Here is a 19,626-nt window from a genome sequence, read left to right on the forward strand (position 1 = left end):
TACAATGCACAAAGTTTTTTCCCCCTCCCTCATCTTGTAGCATTACTTGTTGAATGCTAGATAATGGACAGTAATAGTACGGAATTATGATGGTTAAAAAGACTTTTTTTTTTTTTTTAAGACAAAGGAAGGATGGAAGGAAGAGAGGCCTCCAGGATTAAACAAATAACTTTCAGCAAAGTTAATTTCTCTCAGTACTGAATTTTGAAGGCATATTGAGGGAGGGGAGAGTATCAGTATCAGAGTGCAGTCTTTTCTAGGTCTTTTAAGAAACTGCATGAAAATGGTTATTAATTCACTGTGGACTAACATGGAATTTGTTTTGTTGCATGGCCTGGTTTGCCGTGGAATTCACAACAGAGAGTAAGTTCCGATCCTTTTTCCTTTATCTATTTTTTTAAAAAATATATTTGTCTTCTCGATTTGACCAGTCCATTTTTAATAAAGACTTTGGAGGAAATTATGAATTACAGATATGAAACATTTGGTTTTCATTTGTGCCTAGGTTTTCAGTATGTTTTTGGAGACTCTTGTGGATTTTATAATAATTCATAAGGATGACTTGCAAGACTGGCTTTTTGTTCTTCTCACACAATTACTTAAGAAAATGGGAGCAGACTTACTTGGATCTGTGCAGGCAAAAGTTCAGAAGGCTCTAGATGTCACCAGGTAAGATTTTTGGGGCTAGACCATTTTTTTTCTCCAGCTTTTGAGATATAACTCAAATATTGTCATGTATATTGTATTTTATATATTATATAATATTACATCATGAGATATAACTCAAATATTGAGTATAACTCATATAACGTTGTGTAAGTTTGAAGTATGTAAACCTGACGATGTGACAATGTGTGTATATTGCTAAATGATTATAACATTACTTACCACATCCTTCATCTCAAATAATTGCCATTTTTTTGTTGTAGTGGTGGTAAGAACTTTTCAGATCTATTCTCTTAGCAACTTTCAAGTATATGATACAGTATTGTTAACTGAAATCACCATTCTGTACTTCAGATCCCCAGAGCTTATTCTTGTTGAAACTGGAAGCTTGTATCCCTTAACCAGCATCTCTCCATTTCCCCACCCCATATGCCCTGGCAATCACCATTCTACTCTGCTTCTATGAATTTGGCTTTTGTGGGGTGGGAGGGTAGCCCAGGATTCCATGTATAATCAGATCATGCATTATTTGCTTTTCTCTATCTGGCTTATTTCACTTAGCATAATGCCCTTAGGGTCCATCATGTTGTTACAGCAGTTTCTTTTTTATGACCAAATAATATTCCTTGTGTTTTGTGTGTGTGTGTGTGTGTGTGTGTGTGTGTGTGTTTTTTTTAATCCATTCTTCTGTTGACAGATGCTTAGGTTGTTTTATATCTTGGCTTTTGTAAATAATGCTACAGTGACCATGAGGTCAGTTATCTCTTCGAGATAGTAGTTTCATTCCCTTTGGATACACACCCAAAAATGGAGTTACTGGACCATATGATGTTTCTATTTTTAATCTTTTGAGGAACCTGAACTATTTTCTATAGTGGCTGCACCAATTGACATTCTCACCCACGGTGCAGAAGGGTTCCCTTTTTTCCACGCCCTCACCAACACTTGTTCTCTCTTATCTTTTTGACAATAGCTAAGGAGGTATGAGGTGATACCTCCTTGTGGTTTTGATTGGCATTCCCTCATAGTGATGTTGAGCAGTTCATGTATTTGTTGATCATTTGGACATCATCTTCTGGAAAGTGTCTCTCCACATGGGCCAGACCATGTTGATGTTACAAGACTCTCTTGGTGTTACCCATGGTTTTGTCATCTGCTTGAATAAGTACTCTCTGACACAGTTTCCACATTCACTTGTTAACATATTTGTTGAAATGTTCCTGCATTCCATGAGATGAAATACCTATATCCTCGTTGAGCTGGTATGGTTTTTGTGAACACTCAAGACAAATTAAAAACAAATATTATCAAGCCTTGCAAACGGATTCCCTTGTCTTTGAAAGACATTTGAGTATTTATTTACATCCTTCTGAAGATCTCAGCCCTTTTAATACTTCAACTTCTTACAAGTCACACTAGAAATTTTCTAGCACATATGATGTCCCTTTTGTCCAGGTATACTCTCTCTTAGCATTCAGTAGCTTGGAGATTGTTAACACAGCAGTTGTAACACTCTGGCTATTACGAAGAAAGAGAGGAGGTCTCTAGAGACTCAGAGACGTGTGAAAAACTGACTGAGCGCTGTCATTGTTGAGCGACCTCCAGTGTTATCTCCACAGTCGCAGGTCCTCAACATACAAGTATTAGAGCTTAAATGACCTCAGAAGATACTTGGCTGTAAACTCTTCATTATGATTTGGTAGAAGATGGAGGGTCATGTGTCAGATCAGTGAATGTTTAAATGGCTAAACAAAGGACTCCAGAATAGGTAATTACCATCAGTACGGGAGCCTTTGTACAACCCAGTTACTACCCACTGGGCGATGACTGCATATCCTGGAATTTCCATAATGGAAGGACCCTTCCTCATCTTATTAATGAGGGAACAGACTTGACCTGACTTGCCTGTGTCACACTTCGTGTTAGTGGCAGGCTGGGGGCCAGAATCCAGGACTGCTGGTTGTGGCTCCGCTGTCCATTCCTCTGACTGCAGGCTGGTCTGTGGACAGGCGTCTTCCTCTTCTGTAGGATGGTGTGGATAGTCTTTGTGCTTTTTCTTTCCTCTCTGGCTCCCTCCGCTGCAGGAGCACACACTCACCTACCGTCATCCCCATGCATGCATCTATTAGATGTCTGTGACTGCAAACTTGGATTTGTTCCTCTGCACTCTGATGTGAGCTGTTTTCTTTTGGTGCCTGATCCTGTAGATCTGTATTATCTGTGCTGCTACAGAATTTTATTATCCAAATAGATCTCTTTTGATTTTCACTGAGCTCAGTTTAATATGCTGTATTTACAATAAACCTTTCAAATGCCATCCCTCCCTTGGTTGAGTAAGTTTAGTGGAATTAGGGAACATACCTACATACCAATATAACAGTAGGTTTGTAAAGGTTCAGCCAGGGCGAGGCTGATTAGCTGATAATAACTGGGTGAAGTAGACAGGAGGGATGGTGATGCGTGGGCCCAGTGGTACCAGACTTCTCAAGAAAGGTCAGAAATGTGGATTAATGGGGTGCCTGGGTGGCTCAGTTGGTTAAGTGACTGCCTTCAGGTCAGGTCATAGTGCCAGAGTTCCAGGATCAAGTCCCCACGTCAGGCTCCCAGCTCCATGGGGAGTCTGCGTCTCCCTCTGACCTTCTCCCCTCTCATGCTCTCTCTCTCTCTTAAATAAATAAATAAAATCTTAAAAAAAAAAAAAGGTGCATTAAGGCAACACATTTGAGGTTTTTTGTTTGTTTTTTGTTTTGTTTTTTAATGACACTCTGAAAGCCATATAAAACACTTGCGAGCCAGACTTGGCCTAAAGGTCGCTTCCTTAATGTAGATGAATTTATGAATGGCAAAACCATTCAGGGTTTTAGGGATGGCAGGAATGTTAAGATTTTACTCCTAAACTTTGGTGATTAAGGAAAACTCTCTTGTTATTTTCCTGGATGCCTCTTTCCTTTAAGAATCCTCTTCTGGGGGCGCCTGGGTGGCTTAGTGGGTTAAAGCCTCTGCTTTCGGCCCGGGTCATGATCCCAGGGTCCTGGGATCGAGCCCCACATCCGGCTCTGCTGGGCAGGGAACCTGCTTTCTCCTCTCTCTCTGCCTGCTTCTCTGCCTACCTGTGATCTCTGTCAAATAAATAAATAAAATCTTTAAAAAAAAAAAAAAAGAATCCTCTTCTGGGTAGATTCTGTCTAAGTCTCTAGAACTCCTTCATCATTCCCATTTCCCCAGCAGCTGAGATGCCTAGCTGTTTAAACATATTTAGGATCAGTCTGGGGCGGGGGGGTGGGGGATGGAGTTGCGTGGGTGGGGTAGGGGTCTCCATGCTGGCTGTGAGGGGTTCCTGAGGTAATAGGCTTGACTGGGATCTGCCAGTTCCCTTTCCTTTGGCTGTGCCTAACCATGGGCGCATTTCCTGATGAAACACACCAGTTTATACTTCAGTGGATTCTCCATTCTCCCCTTGCTGCAGAAGAAAAGGAGGCGTTTTGTGTGTGCTTTGTTGAGCTTGTTTCCTTAATTTATAGGCAGTATGAGTCATAGAGTCCAAAGAAAGCAGTGCATTCACTCAGCCCCCATTGTAATAGAAGTTTGCTTTATACAGTCTTTCCTGTTAATGTGGAAGGTGTGTCTGCATTTTCCCACATAGACCCCATTTCTGTACTTTTTAAACTAATACTAATAATTGCAGTACTTGAAGGGAGAGAGCACAGACTTGCGCTAGCCAGGAGCCCTCAGGGTTCTCAGTTGTGTCGAAGATGTGAAGCGGCTACCAGAAGTGAGCTTAGGAACAGGCCAGAAGTGGAGCAGGAGAGGGGCTTCCGCAGACCCTGGCTTCCGCATATGTGTTGTAGCTGGATGGGGAGTTTGTTGCCTTGCTGGGTCTCCCACAGGCACTCCGCTGTGGGGACCCCACAGAACAGAGACCATAAGCAGTTGCCCAGTGGGACCAAGGAGGACAGTGTGATGAGCCTTAGCAAGGTCAGCGGTAATCAGCTCACTCAGGATGCAGATCCAGATTTGGGGATTGGAAGTGGTTGTCACGAAGCAATATTCTGAAAGGTGGCCAGAGAGAAGACAAGCAGATCCCTTAGAGGGCAGGTAGGAATCTCTTCCTTAGTTTATTACTTGGCCTTAATTTTTAAAATAGCATAACTCAAAGTGAGCATAGTGTGTGTCTGGGGACTTTCAGCAAGAGTTTCCTTTTTCTGAATTTTCCATATAATGTGTTTTACTGTAGTATTTCTATAAAATGAAAAGTACAGTTAGTAAACTTAGTCAACTAAGGTCAAGCTTGCTTTTATATAAATTAGAGTCATCTGTAATGGTATATTTTCATTACCGATGCAGTTTTACATTACTTTTTGTAATAGGTCTTTCTTTAAAACTGAGCACTTTATTTTCTTCTCTTAAACCTAGGGACTCCTTTCCGTTTGATCAACAGTTTAACATTTTGATGAGATTTATTGTGGATCAAACTCAAACTCCTAACCTCAAGGTTGGTAACTATTTGTGATTACAGTTCAACCTCTAGAAGTCAAATTTGCTTAAAATGTACTTTTTTGTTCTTGACTCCTATTTGGCTGTTAAGAATAAATCTACCGTGAGCATCCTTGTACAACTATTTGGGAATGTGTTTCCATTTCTCTTGGTTGAATACCGAGGAATAAAGTTGTTGAGTTATTGGGTAGATACATGTTTAACTTTATTTTAAACTGCGAAAATGATTGTACCACATTATATTCCTACCAGCAGTATAATGGGAGCACCAGCTGTTCCACATCCTACCAACATTTGGGTATTATTACTGTTTTTCACGGTATTTAAACTAGAAAGCTCTGATGTGTTGAAATAAGGTATCTTACTAGAATGTTTTCAATATTAACATTCTAACACATGAAAATTAATTGTTACATATTTTAGAAAATCATCACTGTAACAACGAGACTGAATTTGAGGGAGGGATTGTCTTGGTTTGAATGAGGTCATGTAAATCATCTGTTCTTTAATCATTAACTTTTGTGGGGGTTTTAGTATAGGCCCAGTGAACGATAACCCTCTTCTCCAAAGGTACAAACCCATTGAAGCATCAGTGGAGAAGTTAGGGCAGAATATCAGCTTGATCTCTGAAAATGCTCCCTTGTAAGACATGGCCAAGGATGTGTAAAACACAAAGCTAAATACTTCCCAGTCATTAGCAGAGCTGGAAATCCCGCAGCCTGCCCACGGGGGCTCATGCCTTGCAGGTGTCTTGCTGCATAAGGGAGGAGCAGAGTGTGCCTTCAGTCTAAAACTGAAGAGGATTGACCTGTACAGCACTCGCCCTGTTCGCAAACTTACCTGTCAGTCATTTCATGCTTTCATTCCTGGTGGACACCACTCCCTGGGGGAACATAAATCCAGGAGAAAGGAGGTGTCCCCTCAAGAGTATTTATTTTTCTTTGATCAAAATTCAGTTCAGAATTCTATTCAGAGGCTCATAAAGTGTGCTTAATGTTTGTAATTATTGGCTCTTTCAGGTCAAAGTTGCAATCCTGAAGTACATTGAGTCCCTCGCTCGGCAGATGGATCCAACAGATTTTGTAAACTCTAGTGAGACGAGGCTTGCCGTTTCTAGAATTATAACCTGGACGACAGAACCAAAGAGTTCAGACGTGAGAAAGGTATGTCCAAGAGAACTCAAAGTGCAGCTTTAAATATAGACTGTTCTTAGGCATGTTAGGAAAAGAAGTGTACCTAGAAACTTGCAAACCACCCCACATACTTACACAGGAATCCTTTCTCACTTCTTTTCTCTGAAAACCAGACTTGGCTCTTGCTCTTATCTCCTCTCTCCAGTTCCACCTCCTCCTAGGCTTCTGACATCAAAATGAAAATTGGAAATCCTGTATGATGGGTTCATGCTTTCCGTAGACATCAATTTTGTTCTTTTCATATGTGAAAGCACTAGTAGTTCAGTTTCTCGTAAGGCCATTGGTTTTCCATACATCAGTTTCAAGACGTGGACTTTGAGGACAGACTTGAAAATCTAAGGCTGCCTGGCCTCACAGCAAAATGTGACTAAAAGTTCGCTAGGATATGAATTCTTGAGTTTAAAAAGAACAAACAACTTGGGATTATATACCACATTTGGAACACCCTGTCTTTGACATGGGAGGGGCTGAATGAATGGGGAGGTAGAATTCAGATTTTGGAGCCCCCTGGACACCAAAGTGTTGTTTTGTTTGGTTTGTTTTATCAGAAGAAGAGAAGTATTGGCTACTTTCTTCAGAAGTGACACATTGAAGGGTGTACAATGAAGTAATGTCATAGTACACAGGGACATATAATAGTACACAGAGTACCATTTCTCTTACTAGGTAGTACTTACCTCAGAACCCGTACAGAGATTAATTATTACATGTGAAACATTTTGTCAATTCCTGACAAGTTGTAAGCACACAGCAAGTGTAAGTTCCTGTGTCTGTTTCTCTTCCTCTCTGCCTGTCCATGTCCTTCTGTGCTTGAGTTTCACATGCAGCCATCATTCTTTTATTTTATTTGGAAACTGAGTAGCCTTTGTAAAGTACTCTTTAAAAGCCAGCTTCCTCAGTTCTGCTTTCATACTGAAAGTACTTGACTTTGGTTCTATGTGTATAATCACAAGCCTTGCTCTGTTTCTTCTGTGCCATACTGCTTCCATATTTAGCCTGACCAGTGGAGTCCTTTGGCCTTGAGCAGAGTTGATAATGTGGACCACATGGGTCCAGGCAGGAAAAAAGGAAAGGAGGATTCCAAGCAACAGCTAGGAGGAGTGGTGTATTTCCAAATGCAGATGAACACTTATTTCCTCCTTTAATGGAGTCCAAAGACAACAGAAGAATTCTCTGAAAGGTTTTTTTGGAAGGGTCACAGGTCATGTAAGTCCTATGTCCACTGTATATTAATAAACTAAGTTGTCCAAGGTCAGAGGAAGAAGGGCATATCTTATTCAAGCATTCATTCAAAATTATCCTCAAAAGAGCATTTCACTGGCAACCTTTAATTTAGCCATTAAGCCAATGTTGGATTAGGGAGGAACAGTAGGAGGTGGTTGAATGATTTGGTTGGTATGTAAGTCACAAACAGATACTTCTGTTGTAATTTTCACAATTGCAAGATAGGCCAATAAATACAAAAGCCTTCAGGACAGCTTTCTATCTTTAGTCGTAACATGTAAGTGTGTGTGTGTGTGTGTGTGTGTGTGTGTGTGTGTGTGTGTGTGTGTGTGTGTGTGTGTGTGTGTGTGTGTGTGTGTGTGTGTGTGTGTGTGTGTGTGTGTGTGTGTGTGTGTGTGTGTGTGTGTGTGTGTGTATGCGTGTTCCTTTGTAACTGAATGTTACTTAAATATTTCCTCCTGCAGCACTGAAACATACTCAAAGTATACATTACCATGATTAGGGCCTTTGTGGGAGCAGCTCACTTGCTTCATAATGTCCATTTTCTCAGGACATGCACATTAGAAATTTGAACTAGAATTTATTTTCCTAACTTTTCTAAACAGGCTGATACAGGAACTTTTTTCCTTGAGTTACTTAGCATTGGACTCCAATACACTCAACTTATTTTTTTTTTTTAAAGATTTTATTTATTTGACGGAGAGAGTGAGAGACACAAGCAGGCAGAGCAGCAGAGGGAGAGGGAGAAGCAGGCTCCCCACTGAGCAGAGAGCCCGACGCGGGGCTCAATCCCAGGACTCTGGGATCATGACCTGAGCCGAAGGCCGTCCACTAACCGACTGAGCCACCCAGGCGCCCCTACACTCAACTTATTTTCATACTAGCTTAAGTCAGATATGGTTAAGATATTAAATTTATTGCCAGAAATCACATGGTTCATTTATTGTTTGATCTTCAACACTTAACTTCAGTCATTTTGGATCATATAGTGCTACTTCATAAAGCCTGGTCTCCATTGATATTCCACGTCTGTTGCCTGCTCTCACTTCTTCCCTTTTCCCAGCTTGAGGACTGCTTAACACCTCACCTTCAGACTGAGTTCAAACCCAGGTTCTGGGACAGTAATCTTCTTCAGAAAATCTGGACAGATTTATTATATCAATAGTTCTCAGGCCTGGCCGCGGTTGAAATCAACCTCAATTCCTGGGCTCTCCCCCAGGTAATTTGACTTAATTGATATAAAATATGGACAGTGTTTTGGGTCTCACCCAACAACACTGAGAACCAAAACACTTGGCTGATTTTTAAGGCACAGAGTTGAGAATCCATTGTTTGAGACCACTGCCCTGGGGTTGAACCTCAAGACGTACAGACTGTCATTGTCGTGTGACCTGGTTGCCACTAATTCTCTTGGTTCCAGCCTACATCTTTAGGATCTTCAGGCCTAGGTCTGGACTTGCTGCTCCCAGTGCCTTCCCCACCTTCCCGTTGTCACTCACCCTCTATACTCACTCAGCACCGAGCATAATGCCGTTGGAACAGAGTAGACATTTAATAAATATTTTCAGTGAATTAATGAATGATAAGTGTCCAAAGAGAAATGATCTCATTTTAAGTAGCGCATTAAAGCCATCATTTTCAAAACCACAGTGTTGGAGTCCCCCTGTTTTGACCTCTGGTATTAGTCTTCTTTCGGAAACCAAATCACCACAGACATAGTAGCTTGAAACTACACACGTTTATTATGTTGTAATTTCTGTGATTCGGGAATCTGGTACACAGTCTCTGGGTCCTCTGAACACATGGAAATCAAGGTGTTGCCTGGGTTTTGGGTCTCATATGAGACCTGGTCTCTTCTGGCTGACTGCTGCTCGGCCGAATTCTGATCCTTAGAGGAGTGGGGAGGAGGTGCCTGTTTTCTTGCAAACTGCCAGCAGGGGTGTTCTCAGCTCACAGAGGTTACCCAACACCCACTGCCTGCTACGTGGTCCTCTCCCCAGTGTGGCAGTTTGCTTTTTCAAAGCCAGCAGGAAAATATTTGGGAAAAAATTTCCCCCAAACGTCCAAGATTTGATGGAAAAACCTTAATCCATGCATCTGAGAATATTAATTTTCTGCCAACAATACTTGTAGAGTTTGCAGACAGTGTAATTCATTCTATACAGTCTTATTTGGGAAAGCACTTTAAACTGATAGAACTCTTGATTTATTATTAACGTTTTTAGTATTTGTTTCCCTTTTCATCTCAGCATTTTGGGGTGTTTGATGTTGGAGAGAGAGGGGTGGTTAAATATTTAAGATGTTTTGAAGAGGAGGGAAGAGGCACAGCCAAAATCAGAACACAAGCCAGTCAGCAGTGGAGTGTGCGTAGGCCCAAACTAATGGGTTTTTTTCCGGTTTCCTAGCAGGAAAAGTGCCCCCCCAACCACGCCGGCTGCTTTATTCCCAAAGTAACGTTGTTCATGTTACGGTATGATAACCCTGAAAGTTGTGCTAGCCATGCCATACCTTTCTGAAGGCACTGTGTTGATGTTAAGATAATATAACGTGGGGCTTCTGGGTGGCTCAGTAAGTTAAGCATCCGACTGTTGATTTAGGTTCAGGTCATGATTTCAGTATGAGATTGAGCCCCACATTGGGCTCCCTGCCAAGTGCAGAGTCTGCTTGACGTTCTCTCCCTCTCCCTCTCTCAGATAAACAATAAATCTTAAAAAAAAAAAAAAAAGATGACGTATTGTCAGTAGGAAGTAGATTCTAGAGTTTGACCTTTGTTTGACTTTTGCCTCTGCCAGTCATTGGTGTGAGCCTGTATGGTAACCTCTTAATTCTCCTTTGTTCTCAAAAAATGGGAATGCTAATCCCCGTCTCAGGCTTCCTTGGGAGGACTAATTGCAGTAGAGAAAAACATAAACATTACTTTATTTACTTTGTGGCCCCTGCTCTGTTTGTTCAAAGGTTGTTTCAGTTTTGCTGCTGCTATTTGTGGAACAAATGGAGAGCCCAGTTTTTTCCAGCATTAGAAAGATTTTTTTTCCCCCATCAACCAAAGGGAATGTGATAATGCAGTAGAATTTTTAATGGTATGTTTATATTTTAAGATTCAGAATCCTTGTGGGTTTGCTTATCATATATGATCCTCTGGCATTTAGCACCTACTTTGTCAGAGAAGATAGTAGATATAGTTCTCAAATGTCATTTTGAGAAACGTGGTGATTGAAAGCATGGCAAAAAAACCTAGAAAGTATAAAGATGCTGTTGTATAGAGCAGGAAGACAATAGAAGCCTTTTAAAGTTGAAATTTCGAACTGAAAAAAAAATGTTTAATTTTATTTTTAAGAGAGAGGGAGTGAGGGAGAGGTGGAGAGGGCAGAGAGAGTGTCTTATGACCCTGAGATCATGACCTGAGCCGAAATCAAAGGTCGGACGCTTAACCGACTCTGCCACCCAGTTGCCCCTCTAACTGAAAAATGTTCAAGTCTGATTATAGGTAGGCAGTGTGGCCTAACCACAAAGCTCAGGGTTTTCCCATCAAACAGGATTTGAGTCTCCACTTAACTGTGACTGGCTCTTTCAAGAAACGAGTTGACCTTTTGGATCTCGTTTGGACCCTCCTGTTGCAGAAGGCAAGAGTGCTGCTAGTACTGGCGAGGATTGTGGTAATTACGCATCTAGGAAATGACAGAGGTTCGAAACTGGTGAATTACTGTTGTTATTCTGCCTGTTCTTAGCTGTTAGATCATAGAGACCTCAGCGATTCTGTAAAAGATGCCAAATAACGTTCACAGCTTACAGATAACCCCGGTTTAAGCCCTTGCTTCTTCTCTCACTAAATCCTGCCGCCATTCCTGTTTGTCAGTCCCCGCTCCAGCGTAGTCGCGTAGGTGAGGATTTCCCCACTAGGTCAGCTGCTACCTGCTCTGGGCCTGGAGAAGGAAACTTGGAAGAAAATTGTAAACAGGTAGATTTTAAACTATGTGCTAATTTGAAAAAAGACACTTCACTGTTTGCATTTCAGTTGATTAATACTGATTACCCTTGTCAAGACACTGAAAGGATTTTGAAGAAACCTAAAGTTCATATAATACTATGTGAGCATGTGTGTGTGTGCGTGTAAATGTGTTTTAACGTGTTTTATGATTAACCGCCTGCCCAAAGAAATGGCCTCATGGAGTGTACACGTCTACCATATTTTAGCAGAGTAGTGAAGGAGAGATACTCGGTAAGAAATGTCTGAAGGTTTGAGGTACCCTTTGTTTGGTGATTTTCTAAAGCAATTCTAATGACAGTCTGGAGGAGCAGTAATTGTTTCATAAATTAGAAAGCTGCTTCTCCTCCCCAAGTTGAAGTTTTCCCCAGATAATACCAGTGCAGAAGCATTTGTCAAAAGTTTATTGATTTGTCTCAACAGAATTCTTTCCTGCTTTCAAGGCAGTTGGTTGCCCTGGGAATTCTTCCACACAGTGGAAGATTTGAAGTACCTTTTGCCCTCACCTGCCAAATTCTCCTGTAGGGCCATGAGTGGGGATCATGTCCTTGTAAGTTGCTATTTGATCTTGGAAGCCGGTGACCCTTGAGTTGTCCATTAGAAAAAGTCAGCAGCGACCTTGAGTGTTTTCTCTGGCTGCTTACCGGCCCCAGCTCTTGTGAAAGGCAGGAGTTCAGTGATGGGATGCGAACAGTGGCGTACTCTACTCTTTGATTCGTTATTGCCCATGAGCTATGCTTCAAGCTTTTTTAAACTAATATCTCCAACTCGGCCCTGAATTTGGAATTATTTCCTTAAAAAGGGTGTATTGATGGTAATGATAACCCAGTTCTCTTCCTTGCTTGGATTCTAGTAGTCCGACTTCTCACTAACACAGAGGGTTGTAGATAAAAAATATTTTAGGAACGTAACAGTCTCATTCCTTTTAAAACCGTGATGTAAAATATATATTTTTTAAAGATTTTATATATTTGACAGAGAGAGAGATCACAAGTAGGCAGAGAGGCAGGCAGATGGGGAGGGGGAAAGCAGGCCCCCTGCTGAGCAGAGAGCCCAATGTGGGGCTCGATCCCAGGACCCTAAGATCATGACCTGAGCCGAAGGCAGAGGCTCTAACCCACTGAGCCACCCAGGTGCCCTGACGTAAAATATTTTTAAAAGAACATATTTCAGTCATGCTTTCTATCCATTTCTGGAGCTTGGATGTCATTAGAAAAGGTTTTACATTGAAAACAGTGTTAAACCCAAGGGTGACTTTTGAAGACTGTATAAAATCTTTTGTATTTTGGAAAATGTAAAAATAAATTATATTCATTTATATGTATAAGTCACAGCAAATGTGCCATCTTTCCAACTAGCTATATTTTCAAAATTCCCTTTCTGTTCGATTTTTTATCAAAATTCAACGTTAAGGTCATTGAAAGAGAAGTTTCTTTAATGGGCCAGAAGTTAAAGTCTGCTGCACTTCTTTTCCCACGTGACTAAGAGTCATTAATAGCACGTAGCCATGAATTAGCACAATTTCTAGGCAGCCCTCTTGTTCCTAAAAGATCCCACTAATTTTATAATTTGCTTCATGAAAAACTTCAAGTTAATTTGTGGTTTTAGATATCCTGTCATTCTGGGAAGAAGTGTGGTTTTCTAAGTAAAGACAGTGGCACATTTCACATTAAAATATACTATTCATAAATATACTGAAACATTATATAATTTTCAAATGTCATCATCAATCATTAAAAAACAAGTCCCTAAACTTTCTTACTAAATTGGCAACATTTTTTCTCCCTGCTAAAAACTCAAGTCTGTTTCTTTCTGTCTCTTTGAAGTGCAGTTTTTTCTGTGTGCATTTTTTTCCTAACATCTAATAAAATGCTTTTTTAAATGCACATGCGTTTGCATGCGTTTTGGAATTTGCTTCTCTACAAATATACAGATCATATTAATATATATTACATTGGTGGTGAAGTAGATTTCTTCAGATAACTTAAGAATGTTTCAATAATGAAATGTAAAAATGTATATTTTAACACAGTCAGTAACAATGTGTTTTGCCTCTGTCATGAAAGCACACAAGCCCCTTGGGATATAAATTGGTTGGAAAGGCTACTAATGACTATTTGGAGGTCAAGGGGAAAAAGGAAGATACTTTTGCCCAATGCTATGCTTAATAAATGGGTTTGATATGTCTAAAAAGTAGTTTTTGATGCCGTGAAAAATATTCTACTGATATTTTAAAGTTCATGATTAATTTTTATTTTTGGTTAAATACATTTGAGTCTCTGGATTTTCTTTTTTTTTTTCCTTCTCCAGACGAAAATAATAGTTTTGCCTTACCTGGATCCAGAATTAATTTTAACATTGTGAAAGCATTGAAATATTTTGTGGTGTTTGTTTCCAGAGTGTTTCTAAGCAAATATATCTTTTGTAATACCCTATATCATGGGGAAAAAATGCTCAGAATAATTACTGCAATCCTAAAATTAGAGTGTTGTGGACAGATAAATGTATCCTTTCAGTCAGGAGATGTTCATAATGTGTTTTTCTTTCTTCTGACTCTCAGAAATTTGTAAGAAATGCCATTATTTACTGAAGTTTTCTCTGGCATGGTTTTTCTAAATCAAAACCCTTGGAACTGAGTCCTTAGGCATTTTTTTAATCTCAGAGTGCCTGCTGCTGTTTAGTACCATAGAAAGCCCATAACTGGCTGGAGAAACCTAAGTCTCATTGGGCTACTGTCGCTTCAGCTAACTGCTTTCCCTTCTCGCTGCCTCAGGGACTACCAGCAGTCATGCAATATATTGTCTCAATTAATCAAGAGAAGTAGAGCATTTCCCAAAACATGGAAGAGTACTTTTTCATTTGTAGGGTAGAAGTCTTGTTTGCTTCCCATGGATTGTCTCCTCACTTCATAGGTGTAATAGTAGGAGTTTTTTGGATGTATTATTTAAAATCTTTTTCTAAAATGTCTCAGTCCCTCGGAGCGGGCTTGAGGAAAAGTGGCTGCTCAGATAACCCCTTGGCAGCTCTTATAGAGTCTTGTTCTCGCAGGATGCACTGGGAGCCCCATCCATCCGGTTCTGACTTAAAGTGAACCATCATCAGCCTTTCTACGCTCTTAAATTGTTTCATTTATGGATTTGCCAGCTTTGTGCCTAGTGCTGGATGACACAGGAAGAGTCGTTTATTACGGGCATGTTGTGAAAACCCAGGGCCAGGGTGTGAAGATGAAACTGGGGCCTATTTTCCAGATTGAAATCACGCTATTTATAATTGATGATCTTATTTTCTCCAGATGCCTTTTGTTTGTGTTTTTTATGACAAAGGTATCCTCTTTGTTTTGTTTTGTTTTTTCATTTATTTTACTCATACAGAACATTTTTGTAAAACAATTTTAATGAAAGTTTTGACCAAAATGCACTATTGCCCGTTACATAAATTAATCAAGTGTTCTTTTTCCAGGCAGCACAAATTGTGCTGATCTCTCTGTTTGAATTGAACACTCCTGAATTTACCATGTTACTTGGTGCCTTGCCAAAAACATTCCAGGATGGTGCCACCAAACTCCTGCATAACCACCTCAAGAACGCTAGTAACACCAGTGTGGTGAGTGCTCAGTCACAGTTAGTACCTCTGTACCGATCATGACCTCTGCTAATCCCTGGTCTGGACATGCCCTGAGAAAAGGGCCAGCTTTCTTGATCTCTTTTAGTAGGCTGTGGGTATCTGGAGGGTGGGGGCCGTGTCTGATTCTGTAGTGTTCCCAGGGAATGAGTGAACTTAGTATTTAAATATGGCTTTTTTCTTACATGAGGTTGTTTAATCAGTTAATTTTTACTTGGTCACTTACTCCTTTATTCATTACTTACTTTATTTGTATGTAAGTTACATACAATTACTTAATTTTTTTTTTAAGATTTTATTTATTTATTTGACAGAGATCACAAGTAGGCAGAGAGGCAGGCAGAGAGAGAGGGGGAAGCAGGCTCCCTGCTGAGAAGAAAGCCCGATGTGGGGCTCGATCCCAGGACCCTGGGATCATGACCTGAGCTGAAGGCAGAGGCTTTAACCCACTGAGCCACCCAGGTGCCCCTACTTACTTTCTTTGTATGTAAAGGTGGAAGTGCTCGGTTTGTGTCTGTCACTCTAGCACAGCTGACATCAGTCATTCAGCTTCAGAAACCCCTATGTGACAGCCATTTTGGGTGTATTTGCACTCAAAGTTGGCTTTAGTGATTCTTAAAAAAAAAAAAAGTCACCCCAATTGTGCCACCTTTGCCCTTTTATTTTACATGTGGGTTAAAAAGCTAAGGGGGGTACACCCAGGTGGCACAGTCAGTTCAGCATCTGACTGGGTTTCATTCAGGTTGTGATGTAATGGTCATGAGTCAGCTTGGGATTCTCTTTCCCTCTCCCTCTGCCCCTCCTGCTCATGTTCTTGATCTCGCTCTCTAAAATCAATCAATCAATCAATCAGTCTTAAAAAAAAAAAAAAAAGGAAGAAGAAAAGAAAACCTAAGGGAAAGGGGGCGCTATAATCTGTGTTTAGCCCTCAAATAAATGATGCTTACTCTTTTTCACACCAGGGCTCTCCGAGCAATACAATTGGCCGAACTCCCTCCCGACACACCAGCAGCAGGACCAGCCCCCTGACCTCACCCACCAACTGTTCCCATGGGGGCCTATCTCCCAGGTAATGCCATTTCAACAAAAGTGAAGAAACCAAAGCACCCAAGTGTCTGTCCAGCCTGTTTCTAGGATTTTAGACCAAGCTTAATACCAAAAAATGGATGGGTATTAGGAGACCATGGGTTCTAGTCCTCACCCAGATCTTAACTGTGTATGGCAAAATGGCCAATTTGTGCTGAATGTTCTCAGAGATTCTTCCGGCTCTGACCACTCCCTAGTAACTTAAAATTTTAAAGCTATATTTACATTTATTACTGTTGCATATACAAACCACTTCGAAATTCATCACCTATTCTGTAAGTGCTAGGAACCCCTGAGGGTATTTGTCATCTAAATAAAATAGTCCACATATAGCCTGGGGTAGTTCTCCAACCATGCAGCTGTTCCAAGCATAGTTGCTGTCATCATGGGCTCACGTTTGAAGCAGACTGCTGCTCTGGAGAGGTATTAAGAACCTGAGAGCTAAAATTGGATCAGCACTTTCAGACTTCCATGGGGACCATGCAAACATTGGTCTTATAGAGTCTGAGACAGTGACTTAAAATAACAAAAATGCTCTGTGTCGGAATCTTTAGACTTCCCCTCTGCCCACAGCCCTTGGAAGTCTCTGCAGGTGACCCCCTGGCATGTTTTGGAGTGGCCTCACATAGGGTAGTGGCCCTAGAGGCCAGACTTCTTAGTCCCCAGACCTGAGAGGGTCATACATGCTATGTTTGTTTACCAGAAGTCCAGAGCTTTGCGATCCCTGGTTACAGGGATCAAGTGGCTGTGTCTTAAGGGTTGTTGACACCAAGATGATAAGAAAATATAAATGGTTTTAAATTTATTTTAGATTTTTAAATGATCAAGAGTTTCCCCAAATCATCCATTCTTACCAATAAAGTTCTCTTCGGTTCTTCAAATTGTCACATAAATATTTGGTACATGTCAAATTTGTGTTTTTCTATTGGTAAAACAAAATATGTTGTATACTTACAGTATGCTACTGCTTATATTGCCTTATTTCTAGTCCTCCTAAATCCTGTTGGTACTATGTATTTGAATAGAATGATGTCACGTCTCCAAGTTTGGTCTGTGTTGTCATGAGACTGTTAGCAGGCTATTATAATTAGATAGTTGAGATCAGAAGCGAATGAAAAATAGGTGTGACTGAGGCTCAGTGAACTATTGTTTTTCATGTTAATAACTGTATCTAAAATATATACTTTATAGGGTCCAGTGTTACAGTAAAATCAGAGTTCTCTTTCTTGGGGTGGAGGGCAGCGGAAGGATTTTGTGGAAAACTTGAATGCTCTGTAAATAGTTGCTGTTGTCTAGAAGTAATACTTCTGCACCATTAATTGAGAAATCTACTCTTCCATAATATACAGTTTGTACTTCTTATCTTTTAGTTATTTCATTATTAGGGTGGCACATTCCTTAGGTAATAAGCAAAAGGTAAAACTCAAGACTTTTTTTACTCTCTGTGCTGCTAGTCTAAGGAAAAGACTGGTGGAGACCACTAGCATAATCCATCAGAGCTAAGAATTGGCTCAGTATTAATCTTCACTTGATCCCCAGATTATTAAAAAATTTATTTTTCCAATCACCATTTACTTTTAGTTGGCCTGGTCTTAACTTTTACTGTCAGGGTTACTGGTCAGTGGAAGAAATGAAGAGGTTTATTTTTAATATTAATACCATTTTCAAGAATAAGGCCAAGTGTGACCTGTTTTCTTGCCAACAAATTTGGCTTTAGGGGATTATTTAATTTTATGGTCTCTTTATTTGTTAAACGAATATGCCCTCAGTCAGGGCATACCTACCCAGATGGCGTTAGTCAACAACTTAATTAAACTCAGGAGAAGTGATTTTTCTCACAACTAAAACCATCCAGAAGTAGGAAGAATTGCCTCCTGTCATTATATCAATGGGAGTATCAAGTAGGCCACATACTTTCACCAGGAAAGTTATAAAAGCTATGAACTCTTGTATTAGATAGGAGAATGGACTAGGTTACCCCATTCCCGAGGAGACGATAGACAAGTGCTACCACGTATAATCTCAGAGGTTTTTCTCAGCAGTGCTCTTGTAGCATTTACATTCTGTGAGCTGTCATTCTTTCAAATCATCTTAAACATATTTTAATTTTTTATTCTTAAGGGGAAAAGTTGTTACCAGTTGTTTCTTTTCAATCTAATTCTTTTGTATCAAAACGAACTAGTGTTTTTATAGTCGAAAAACTCTACACTTAAATTGTAGTGTGTTAATAAGGAAATATTCTAAAATGATAAGCAAATTTAATTTGATAGTAAAAAAGAAAACCCTAGTGAGGAAGTTGTTTTTATCAACCCAGTAATCTTAGAGAAAATCATAGCATGTTAAACCTTTGTAGAACATCCCATTAATTGCTTCGTGTGTATGTGAGGGAAGAATCACTCCTTATTCCCAGCTAGTAAACAAATACTGCTGGGTATTTAGAGAGGAGATTTGTAACCTGGAGTTTTTCATCATTAAACACAAACATATTTTTTAGCTCATTTTACCCAGTGTGATTTGTGTTAAATGAAACACAAGGGTTGCAAGGGGCTTCAGAAATCGCATGATGTCCATTCCCTTTGAGATCAGAAAGTAGACAGTTCTCGCCTCCATCTGCTGTGCATTCTTGGCAAACGTGTTGTAGAGCAGAATGACACTAAATAGATCACCTGTTCCCCCTAGTAATAAAGGGTGATTTTAGGTGGATTTTACAATCCATTGCATTGGAGGGTCAAGATTTTCCATAGAAGCAAAGTGGGGATTAACTGGGAGACCAGCCTCCCATCAGCAGTGGGAGATGGTGGTACATCTGCTTATGCTACCTGTCAGCAGAGCTCCAGCCTAGATGGCTGCCCAATTTCCTCCTGTTACCTCACCCCAACTCAGTGTGGGACTCAGAGAAGGTCTGTGGGCCCTTGGATGCTGTGGAGACCTCTCGTCTCCACACTTACTGACCTCACAAGAAGAGACCACAGCTGTCTTTGGCAGAGACGAGCTCATGGGACCGGGATGATGGCTGGCCTCAGGCAGTGCCGCTCCCTTAGAATGTGGTCTCTGATGCCACGACTCCACCCCGGGCCTCAGGTCACATTTCCTGCCCAGTTGGCTCACACCTCTCGCAGTGGCTGTGGCCCTTCTGAATTGCAGCAGCTGTTAGAAGTGTCTGCCCGGGTCTCTGCAGGCCCAGGCTTCTCAGTGACATTTATGGAGTGAGGAAGGATGCCGGTGTTCTCAGATGAGTTTTGTTTCTCGTATTAGGTGTTGTGAGCAGGGAATTGTGAGCAGGGAATTGGGACATGGCTCTGTAGCCCTCTGGTGGTGCTGTTACTTTTTCATAAGGAAATTGCCCATGGCAGCCTC

At 40.7% G+C, this 19,626-nt stretch overlaps 1 protein-coding gene across 2 annotated transcripts in view; it reads left to right on the forward strand.

Annotated features, from left to right (window-relative positions):
* Nucleotides 1-19,626, forward strand: part of CLASP1 (cytoplasmic linker associated protein 1) — a 279,688-nt gene that overhangs the window by 220,059 nt on the left and 40,003 nt on the right. For both annotated transcript variants that reach the window (XM_080798123.1, XM_080798122.1), the window contains 5 exons: nt 506-669; nt 5,080-5,158; nt 6,180-6,323; nt 15,022-15,165; nt 16,146-16,252. In XM_080798123.1, the coding sequence (XP_080654249.1) occupies nt 506-669; nt 5,080-5,158; nt 6,180-6,323; nt 15,022-15,165; nt 16,146-16,252 (638 nt within the window). The remainder of the gene's footprint in view (nt 1-505; nt 670-5,079; nt 5,159-6,179; nt 6,324-15,021; nt 15,166-16,145; nt 16,253-19,626) is intronic.

The sequence above is a fragment of the Martes martes genome, assembly GCF_963455335.1.
Source record: "Martes martes genome assembly, chromosome: 3".
In the NCBI taxonomy this organism is placed as follows: Eukaryota; Metazoa; Chordata; class Mammalia; order Carnivora; family Mustelidae; genus Martes; species Martes martes.